Consider the following 11,671-nt stretch of genomic DNA (forward strand, 5'->3'; position numbering starts at 1 on the left):
TTAGTGGTGTTTTCAAGAATGAGGTGGACAACATCATTGGTCTATTCTCAAGGCCAATATGTGTTGGCAATTCTTTGAGGGCTGAGATGTTGGCTTTGATGGAAGGACTGCAAAGAGCAAAGGAGAAGAACATCAATAATTTGATTATAAAAGGAGATTCAAAACTGGTGGTGAATTGGCTACAAAAGGAAGAAGCCAAATTTTGGAGCTATAGCAATGAAAGGAAGAAATTTAAATGGTCGACACGAGGCATGGATGTGAGATTTAATTGGGTCAAAAGAATAGCTAATGGTTTTGCTGATGTCTTGGCAAAACAAGAGGTGGGGAGAAATCGGTTATTTTGGGCTCAATTGTAACTTTTCATTGAATTTGGGGAGAGTTAACAGATTTTATCTCTCCCTCTTTGTATTCTATTTTTCAGATTAACGAAATTTGAAGTTATTGGTAGAAAAAATATATATATGAAGGGGCAAGAAGGGCTAAGGGCAACCAATAAGGACATCACTTGAAGTAGTAAGAAATGATTTTAAATGCTCATAATTTAATAATGAATATGAGACTAAACAGAACAGAATAGTGAAACAGGACTCATGTAGACAAAACAAATAGTCCAAGTTTTTAGGATGAGTGTGGCCCAAACATCCATGCCATAAATGCCACACATTATTACAAGTAGAAGAAAAACTAGAAGTAGTAGACAACACACAAGAGTTTGATGAAGCTCTCACTTATTTTCAAATTCCAGGGCAAACAACCTTCCAAGCCTATTATGCCTCTTCCCTTTCAGCTCCCTAGTGTGCTAGTCTTGGATAAAACAGCTATCACAAGTAAATAGAGCATTACTGCCATTATCAACAAGTTGTCTAACAGAAATAAGACTAGTAGTCAACTTAGTCACAAAAAATGTTTTAGGGAGATGTAAGGGTGTAGATTCAAAAGTGGATAGAAATAAATCATCACAATCACATATAGGAAGAGAATCACCATTAGCAGTAATAATGTGGTTAATAGAGGTGTAGGGGTTAGAAGACTGACCAAAGGAAGCTCTAGTCATGTGGTTTGAGGCCCTAGAGTCAATAATCCACATGTGTAAAGGAGAAGAACACAAGCAGACTTACCAACCAGTCAGTCGATCCAGTTCAATAGCAGAAAAAGCAAAGGAAATAGCCAAGAACATAAGCTCACAAATCTTATCTTTAGTCAAATTTCCTTGTGAACCAATTTCGTGAGTTGATGAAGAGAAAGCAGTATCGGTTGGAGTTGGTTAAGCTGAGCCTTATGTTGTCCTTTATTGAGAGGCCTAGTTAGGCATTCCATTATAATGTGTCCCAGTTGTTTATAGTAGGTGCAGAAATTTTTCTTCTTGCAATGGGATGCCATATGCCCAAATTCCTTGTATTTATAGCTTTGCATCTTTGAAAAGTCCTTCTTCCCCTTCTGTTTGGTAGCCAAGAAAACAACATTTATTCCATGTTCTTTCTTCTAATCAAGAGCAGACTGAGTGAGGAGTCGGGTTTCCTCTCTTAATAACTCTCCAAGTATTATGTCAAGATCAGGTAAAGGCTTTCTACTAGGTGTGTTTGATCACACTGTTTCATAATCAGATCTGATGTGCATCAAAAAATGCATAATCTTTCTCTTACGAAGGCATTTCTTCGTAGTTTTCACACAACAATCTATAGAAATATCTACAAAATGAACCAATTCATATTTAGTCCAGAGATTTGCAAAGCCAGCATAATACTCTTGAATCCATTTCTCTCCTTGAGCATAGGAAAATATATCAACTTCAATCTAATATTGCCTAGACATGTTTAATTGTTGATAGACCTTTTCAAGGTATTCAAACATGTCATGGATTTGAGACCCCTCATTGGAATATTAACACCCATTGTGAAAAAACCAAAATCTAAGACACAACCTGTGCATTCTCAGTTTTCCATTGTTTCAGTCCTTTGACATCATAGCATTGGGTATGGAATGTAGAGCATCAATAATTCAATATAGCCTCACATACCCTTCCCTTCAACAAAATATTGGAAGTGAAACTTTCAAAGAGCATAGTTACTTCCATCAAACCTGACTGAGATGATTTCGTTATTTTCAAGACCCATATCGAATAAAATACAGAAAAAATAGTTGAAACAAGCAATATAAACTAAGAACTAATCCAAGAGAATCAAAAAAGAAGAGAAGAAATCTCTTACAGTCGAGTAAAGATGTCCAAAGCACAGCAAGATTGGGATCTGAAATCACAGTCCAAAAAAAAGACTAGTTGTTGTTGCCTAGAAGAGATCTATAGATCTCTTTCAATCCTTATCCAAACTTGATGCAACTTTCAGAATATGTAGAACAGGGCCAGGTGACACTTCTTTTCAAGTTTTATCACAAACGAAGGCCTTTCAAGAGAGATCCAATGAGATTTCTCTTGTTGGTTACACAAAACAGAGAAGACTGGTTCTTGGATTGATCAAAACAGTCCAGAACTAACTGCAGATGTTAAGAAACCTCAAACAGTCTGAAATAAAGTGGAGATGGATCAGAGAGCAACCTGCTCTTATACCATGCTAGTTTGTGAGAGAGAGAGAGAAGGCAGAGAGACAATCAAGAGACTTCAGATCTGTTAGGGTTGATCAATATGATCAAACCAACCCAAAAAATAGAATTTATATTATAAGTGAATGGATAGGATTGTCCTTACAAAAGAAATAAAGGTATAAAGCAGTACAAGACAGAACACCATTACACACGCCTACTAGTTTACAATAAAGAGAGTAAAATTATAGAACCACCCTCCATCTTGTAGAGAAGATAAAAGGTAGTTTTGTAATTCTATTGTATTTATGTTCTTCTTTCTTGTACTGTAATAGGTGTGTACATTAGTGTACAGCTATTTTATTTCTTTGTAAGGACAATCTTGTCCATTCAGTTAAGTTTAATATAAATACCTCTTTTTGGGTTGGTTCGATCATATTGATCAATCCTAACAGATATGAACTTGTGTCTCTTCTTGCTCTTTCAACTTCTCACGAACTGACACGGTATTAGAGCGGGCTGCTCTCTAATCCATTTATCTTCTTTCTTGATCAGTTTGAGAGCTGTCATTATTGCCAATTGGTTTTGGACTGTTTTGATCTTTCCAGGGACCATTTCTCTGTGTTTTGTGCATCTAGTAAGAGAGATTTCATTAGATCTCTTTCATATGGCATCAATTTGCAATAAAATTTGAAAGAAAGTGTCGTCTAGCCCTCATCACATTCTGAAATTTTTATTGAGATCCGAGAATATTTGAGAGAGATTATATATCTCTTCTGGGTGATAGCAACCAGACTTTCCTTTTTTTATGAATGAATGGTATTTTATTGAATAGAAATAGAAATAGTACAAGCATGAAGCACCCTAAGAGGAGGCACGAAGTGTTTCCTCCCCTTAAAGGTGGTTCCAAACCCAACTCTTTTCAGATTGCAGTTACAAATTAGCCAAAAACAGAGAATCCTTTGAATCCCCTTGTTTAGCTAAAGAATCTGCCAAAGCATTTGCCAATCTACTAACCCACTAAAAGCTATCTGGCATGGTTCTCATAAGCCATTTGACTTTTTTGATAATGTCCCTATATCCCCAAATAACAATTTCTGGGTCCGACATCCATCCCACTATCACCTTAGAGTCTCCTTCAACTATCAAATTAGTCACTCCAAGTTGGTTGGAAATTTGTAGTCCTTGTACCACAGCTAATATTTCAGCCCTTGTAGAGTCTCCATAACCCACTGGACCAAAGAATAAGGACAGAATGTTGCCATCCTTATTCCTCAAAATCCCTCCTATACCCGAAGGTCCTAGATTGCCTTGACTGCTCCCATCAAAATTCAACTTTACAACTCCTTCCAAAGGGGGTAACCAACTTGCTTGTATTCTATTTTTCTTGGATGATGTAGAGGCCATTGCTGCCCAACTCCATCGAAGGTCATCACTAGAGTAATCCGCAAAGAGATCAGTAGTTTTTAGCCAAAGGATTGCCCTTGTCAGTATACAATCCTTTATTTCAGCAATGCTTCTCTCCTCTTAGAAAATTCTGGCATTTCTTTCCCTCCCAAATGGTCCATAAAAGGGCTGCCCTGATACATTTCCACATTACTTTCCCTCTCTTTGTTGGCCAACTAAAAAAAGACGGATCAAAAAGCAAATTTACTTCAAGAGGTAGATTCCACCTATACCCAAACAGCATAAAAACCCAATTCCAAATATTTACTGTAGAAGAGCAAGAAATTAGTAGGTGATAATAGTCCTCATTTTGCACTTTACATAAAATGCACCAAATGAGGGACAAGCTTGAATAAAGTCTCTTTTTTTGTAGATTGTCCATAGTATTAATTTTACCATAATACACCTCCCAACAAAAACCAGTAATTTTAGGTGGAATTAGCCTTGACCAAACTTCTTTAACTATGAACAACAAAGGGAAAGGAGTAGAGCATTGGGACTTAAAGAAGGAAGAACAAGAGAAGGAGCCACTCGAGGTCAAAGAACCAAACTTACCTTTTCTAGACTGTGTTCTCAGTTTTCTCCTTGCCGTATTTTGGATAATCTCTTGTGACTGTAAGAGGTTTCTTCTCTCAGTTTCAGACTCTCTTGGGTTTGTTCACTACTTATTTTGCTCGCTTCAATCAGTTTTTGCTTTGTATTCTTTTTTTTATAATTAAAATAAATGCTTTGTATTCTTTTCGACATGGTTTTGGAAAGGAATGAAATTATTTCTGTCAAGTTCGATGGAAGCAACTTTGCCCTCTGGAAATTCCATTTTCACTATTTTGTTGAAGGGAAAGGTATGTGGGGTTATATTGATGGTTCCACTCCCATGCTTGATGCCGGTGATGTCAAAGGGCTGAAACAGTGGAAAAGTGAGAATGCTCAGATTACTTCATGGATACTTGGTTCTATCTCTATGGATGTCAGTATTCCAATGAGAGGACTCAAATCAGTCCATGACATGTTCAAGTGCCTTGAAAAGGTATATCAGCAATTGAATATGTCTACGCAATATCAATTTGAAATCGATATCTTGTCTTATGTTCAAGGGGAGAAGCGGATTCAGGAATACTATGTTGGGTTTGTGAATCTTTGGACTGAATATGAACTGGCTCATTTTGGGGATCTGTCTACAAACTGTTGTGTGAAAACTATGAAGAAACACCTCAGCAAGAGAAAGACTGCATTTTTTTATGCACCTCAAACCTGATTATGAGACTCTATGCTCTAGTATACCGAGTAGAGAGCCAATGCCTGATCTTGATGCAATTCTTGGAGAGTTGTTAAGGGAGGAAACTCGTCTCCATACCTTGTCTGCATTAGATCAGAAGAAGGAACATGGGATTGATGTAGTCTTTTTGGCTACAAAACAAAAAGGTAAGAAAGACTTCTCGAAGATGCAATGTTATTAATGCAAAGAATATGGTCATGTGGCATCCCACTGCAAGAAGAAAAATTTTTGCACCTACTACAAACAATAGGGACACATTATAGTGGAATGCCCAACCAAGCCTCCCAAGAAAGGACAATATAAGGCTTTTCATGCCTCGGCTGAACCAACTTCTACTGATACTGTCGTCTCCTCATCAGCACACAAACTAAATGCACAAAGAAATTGATTGAAGAAAAGATTCATGAGCTCATGTCTTTGGCTATTTCATCTGCTTTTTCTACTTTTTGACTGGTTGATAAGTCTGTTTATTTGTGTTCCTCTCCTTCTCACTTGTGGGTCATTGATTATGCGGCCTCAAATTACATGACTAGGGCCTCCTTTGGTCAATCTTCTAAACCTTACACCTCTGTCAACCATATTATTACTGCTAATGGTGATTCTCTACCTGTATGTGGTTGTGATGATTTATTTCTGTCCACTTCTGAGTCCAAACCCTTGCATCTTCCCAAAACCTTCCTTGTGCCTAAATTGACTATCAACCTTATTTCTGTTGGGCAATTTGTTGATGATGGTAATAATGTCTTATTTACTCGTGATTGTTGTTTTATCTAGGACCGGCACACTCATGCTAAAGGGGAGCTAAAGGGGAAAGGGCGTAGGCTTGGAAGATTGTTTGCTTTGGAATTTGAGAATAAGGAAGCTTCATCGGATTCTTGTTTACTATCTACTACCTCTAGTTGTTTATTTCCTCTTGTAATAATGTGTGGCACTTATGGCACAGACGTTTGGGTCACACTCATGCTAAGAACTTGGATTACTTATTTTCTTCTAATTGTTTGCCTATGACTACTACTTCATTTAAGAATGTTGATAAATCCCGTTTAACTTGCTGCAATAGTAAAAGTCGTGTTTTACCCCTCCATCTTCTACTGAACATGCTTCTACACCTTTTTTACCTTGTTCACAATGATGTGTGGTCGTCTCCAATTATTTTGCGCTTGGGTTATAAATATTTTGTGTTATTCATTGATGACTGTACTCAATACACATGGGTTTATTTTCTTTGAAAAAAATCAAAAGTTTTATCCATGTGTAAGAACTTTCATGCTATGGTAATGGCCCAGTTTAAAAGAACTATTAGCATTTTGAGGTCATATTCAGGGGGAGTGTACCATGATGGTGAAGATGGTGAGTTTCAAACATATCTCAAACAACATGGTATTTCATCCCAGAGATCTTGCCCAAGTACTCCTCAACAGAATGGAGTATCGAAGCGCAAGAATCGCCACATTGCTAGTATGGTGAGATTCTTGATACAAGACTTTCATGCTCCCCTTACCTTCTGGGTGGAGGCAACCTGAACTGTTGTTCACCTCATCAACATTCTTCCTACATCTATGCTTGGAAATTCTTCTCCCCATCAATCCTTATTTCATCGCCCACCAAACCTATCCATACTTCGTGTCTTTGGGTGTGTTTGTTTTGTCCATCTCCTTCCCCATGAACACACTAAGTTAACAATTCAATGCATTCATGGGATATAGTATGGAACACAAGGGATTTCTTTGTTATGATCCCAAAGTCCATAGATTGCGTATTTCTCGCAATGCCATCTTTCTTGAGAACCTTTCATTCTTTAAACATATTAGTTAATTTGCTTGCACCATCCATTTCTATTCTGCATAACTTTGGCTCTATAGGTGATTCTCCTCCTTCATCTCAGCCACTTCAGATTTATTCCAGGAAGCATCCAGTTCGCCCATCGCCTATTCCTCCTCCACTTCCAGCAACAGTAACTAGTCACTCCTCTCCATCTATTACCACTGTAAGATCATGTTCTCATCTTGAGGATTTACCTTCATCTATTCCTTTACGTCAATCATCTCGTATTTTCCGTCCAGTTGATCGCTATGGCTTCTTTTTTAGTCACAACTCCTTCTCAGCCGTTTTGTCATCCACGGATATTCCTAAGTCTTACAACCAAGCCATAGCAATTAAGCATTGGAAAGATGCTATGGATTCAGAGGTTCAAGCCTTATTGGAGAATGATACCTGGGAACTTGTCTCTCCTCCCCTAGATGCCTCCATCATTGGTAGCCGATGGGTTTACACCGTGAAACTCAAATCAGATGGTACTTTGGACAGATATAAAGCCCGTTTGGTTGCTCAAGGCTACAAGCAAGAGTATAGAATTGACTACAATGAAACTTTTGCTCCTGTGGCTAAAATGACAAAAGTTTGTTTGCTCCTAGCCATTACTGCTCTTAGACAATGGACAGTTCACCAGATGGATGTCAAGAATGCCTTCCTCCATGGACATTTACAAGAGACAATTTATATGAAACCACCTCCCAGCTACTGTGACAACCCTCTTTTGGTGTGTAAACTAAAAAGTCCTCTATATGGTCTTAAACAAGCTCCATGAGCTTGGTTTGACCGCTTCCATACAGTAGTGTTGGAGGTTGGCTTTCAGTAGAGTGCTTCAGATTACTCTCTATTTACTCTCAAGTGAGCTCAGGGGTTGACTCTTCTTTTAGTTTATGTTGATGATATCCTTATCACTGGAGATGATGTGGACGGTATTAACAACCCGAAGCTTCTGCTTAGTAACTCCTTCAAAATGAAAAATCTTGGGCCAGTGACCTACATTCTTGGGCTTGAAATTCAACGATATCATCAAGGTTATTTTGTCAACCAACAAAAATATGCCTCTAATTTGGTGACTCTTGCTTGCTTGACTAACTCCAAACAAGTTGATACCCCTTTGGAGCTTAACTGTAAGTTGAGTAAGGATGAGGGTGATCTTCTCCCTGATGCTACTCTATAGCGGCAGCTTGTAGGTAGTCTTATCTACCTAACCATGACTAGACCGGACATTTCCTATGCAGTCCAGATCGTGAGCCAGTTTGTATTTGCTCCACATTAGCCTCACTTTTTTGTAATTCTCCTGATTATTTGTTATGTCAAGGGCACTCTATCACATGGATTATTTTTCTCATCCTCCACTCAGCTCCAAGCTTATGCAAATGTCAAATGGGCATGTTGTCCCGATACTCATCGCTCAACTACTGGCTGGTGTATATTCCTTAGTGATTCCTTGGTTTCTTGGAAATGCAAGAAACAACAAACTGTTTCCAAGTCATCTACTAAAGCCGAGTATAGAGCCATGTCCTCAATATGTAGTGAAATAGTTTGGCATAAGGCTCTACTTCATGGCATGGACATTGATCACTCATTTGCTATTCCTCTGTTTGCTGACAATATGAGCGCAATCAAGATTGCATCCAATCCTGTATTTCATGAGCATTCTAAACATATTGAGGTGGATTATCACTTCATTCATGACCTCCACACGGGTCACATCTCTCTCCCACATGTTTCATCAAACCTACAGCTTGTAGATCTCTTCACCAAAGCTATGACCAAGGCCCGACATAATTTCCTTGTGGACAAATTGATGCTTATACCCCAACATCAATTTGAGGGGGAGCATAGAGAAGATAAATGGTAGTTTTGTAATTCCACTGTATTTTTATTCTTCTTTCTTGTATTGTAATAGGCGTGTACATTAGTGTACTTCTCTTTTATTTCTTTATAAGGACAATATTGTCCATTCACGTAAGTTTAATATAAATACATTTTTTTTTGTTTGTTCAATCATATTGATCAACTCTAACAGATCTGAACTTGTGTTTCTCTTTTTTCTCTTTCAACTTCTCACAAACTGACACATCTTCTCTACAATTTCTACTTGGTGAAGCAATGCATACATTGGGGGAAGGTTCGATCTAGTTTATTGTGCATTTTGGGGGTGTTTTCTTGTCACTTCTCATTTGTATTTCTCCTTTTCTAAATTTGGGAAAAAAATTAGTGTTATTAACAAAGTTTTAAAACATGCCAAATAGGGTCTATAGGTGTGCAAGCTAGGTACCTGAATTGAAAATTGTACATGGCATTGGGCCCAGGCCCTTTCAAATTTTAACAATTGTGTGACCTAAGCCCACCCAATGCTGGGAAAAAAATCATTGGCAATAAAAGTTTATCATGTTACTTGATTGTATTTAAATGGACGGTTGAAAATGTTTTTTCTTTTAAATCTCGAGTGAGATTGTTAAAAATCCTCTTACTTAGCTTTTTTCTATATGGACATTGTTTTCCAATAACACATCCAATAGTGGGTCATGATCATCAAAACATGGAGCAAGTGGCAAACTATGGCCTCTGGACCCATATCCACAATGGGTATCCCATGCCTAAGACACTACAAAATTAGAAAATAGGAACAGAGGTAAGCTAATGAATGAGGAAAATGGAGAGGGCTATTGCATTCAGCAATTTTTCTTGCATTTCCAAATAAAAGAAGAGTTGTTGGAACTTGGAAAGACATGTAATAGAGGGAGGACAGTTTTGGAAAGAAACTAGCTCCCATTGCACTAGTGGAAAATGGAGAAAGAACAGCTTTCTGGGTATTTTTGTTCTTCCTAAACAAGCACCCTCTAGGTCATTGTTAATACAACCTCTCATCTCATAATCATAACTTCATTGTAAAGAACATAAGGGAAGAATTATGAGATAAAACTAATTATACCTGATGATTTTCATATTCAGTTGAGGCTCACAGGAGATGTTAAATTGAGCCCTTTAAAAGCTCAACTCTAAGTTTCTTCATAATAATTAAATTATTTTCACATGCTCAGAGCAAATAGGAATGGGGGATAAAGACCAATGCACTGAGAAGCATATGACATAGAGAAGGATAAGAAACAAAAGAGAAAAAGAAAAACCGAATGGATATAGAGAAAATGGATGATCCATCCAACAAGGTATACACGACGAGAGGGAAATAACATTTCTAAAGAACAAAGAAGGAAAAAAAAAAAAAAAGAAAAAACAACTGAGTAAATATACAGTTTGAGTAAAACTTACAGCAACACATGGAGCAAACGTATATGGTATGCCCGTAGCTCTAACTTCCAGGGCAGTCGCAACCCCAATCCTTTGAACTAAATCTGCATCTCTATAGCTCATCCAAATAATTGGATATTGAGTGAGATAAGAAAGTGGAGACACACGATAGGTTTTGATGGTATTTGTAACTTGTGGATTAAGTTTTCATCATCTTTTCCAGTTGAAGCAAAGACGAGCAAGAAACTCATTGAATAGGTACCAAAATGCAGATAATTAGCTAAAAAATAACCTGGTTGCACCAAGGCCGATGTTGTGAGGGAAGATGGTAGCACCATATACATTATTGTGGCCATGAACTGCATCAGTAGCATAGAGAATCGGAATCCCAAGGCGCGACTGAATAGCTGCCTTCTGAAAGGAATCAACCATATCGGCCCAATCGGTAGCCGAGGCGCCATCGAATGGAGCACTGCCACCGCCACTGAGAACACTACCTGCAAATTGCATTCGTGAATTGAACGAGGAATGGCAGAACCTTTTGAACCCACAATAACAGAAAGAGAGGGAGTACCGATGCATAGGTCTCTAATGGCGGAAGAATTGACAACAGATCTCTCAATCTGGGTCATCTGACCGAGTTTCTCTCTCAACGTCATTCGAGAGAGAAGATCTCTAACCCTAACCTCCACGGGTTCATTACTGTTTCTGTAGATGCATTGGGGTTCCTCCGTTTTACTCATCTCAGCCTCTGTCTAGAGTATAGACTACACTACAGACTTCCCCAAGTTTTTGTCCTACTCATTGGATTTTCATCTCCTTTGCCCACTCAACTGCGCCCGTATATTGAATTTCGACGATGCGCGATACTCGGACGCCGGACGGACTGAGTTGGTCGCCTTGTTGAGTTGTTTGACCCAGGGTCCGTATTTCGATGCTCAAGCAAACGAGCTCGTAATTGTTTATAAGAAAAGCAAAAGAAAAATGGATTCCAGCCGGAGGTAGTTTTGCGCCCAAAAATGGATTCCATGTAAGCGGATAATGTCTATCCGTGATGTGGCATTGTAATCTTGGCATTGTAACCTTTCTGATCGTTGATTTGCCACCATGTCATATCATCCATTGATTTCCCACGCCCATGGCTATAAATAAGGGGTCCCATTCACACTATTCTAAGATTTCTGGCAAGAGAGAGACAAACGATTGGAGGGGAATTCTACTCAGAGGTCGTTAGTTCGATAAGCTAAATCCAGTAATGCGAGGTTAATTTCTATTTTCCAAAAAGCTGGTGAGTCTTTTTCCCTCTTTTAGTCATGTCTTCAAGTGAGTCATAAGGGGCCCTCTTAT

General features: G+C 38.4%; 1 protein-coding gene across 6 annotated transcripts in view; it reads right to left on the reverse strand.

The window, feature by feature from the left end:
* Positions 1 to 11,340, reverse strand: part of LOC148868899 (uncharacterized) — a 29,080-nt gene extending 17,740 nt beyond the window's left edge. For 2 of the 6 annotated variants that reach the window (XM_088972043.1, XM_088972040.1), the window contains exons 1-2: positions 10,899 to 11,264; positions 10,617 to 10,821 (exon numbers count right to left, since the gene is read on the reverse strand). In XM_088972043.1, coding sequence (XP_088828169.1) covers positions 10,617 to 10,821; positions 10,899 to 11,067 — 374 coding nt within the window. In that variant the 5' untranslated portion in view covers positions 11,068 to 11,264. Of the gene's footprint in view, positions 1 to 10,345; positions 10,437 to 10,616; positions 10,822 to 10,898 lie in introns of all 6 variants that reach the window. The other 4 variants (XM_088972038.1, XM_088972039.1, XM_088972041.1 and 1 more) reach the window with 4 other exon arrangements.
* Between the last annotated feature and the right edge of the window lie 331 nt (positions 11,341 to 11,671).

This window comes from Nelumbo lutea, chromosome 2 (genome assembly GCF_056320005.1).
Source record: "Nelumbo lutea isolate HS-2025 chromosome 2, American lotus-T2T, whole genome shotgun sequence".
Lineage (NCBI taxonomy): Eukaryota > Viridiplantae > Streptophyta > Magnoliopsida > Proteales > Nelumbonaceae > Nelumbo > Nelumbo lutea.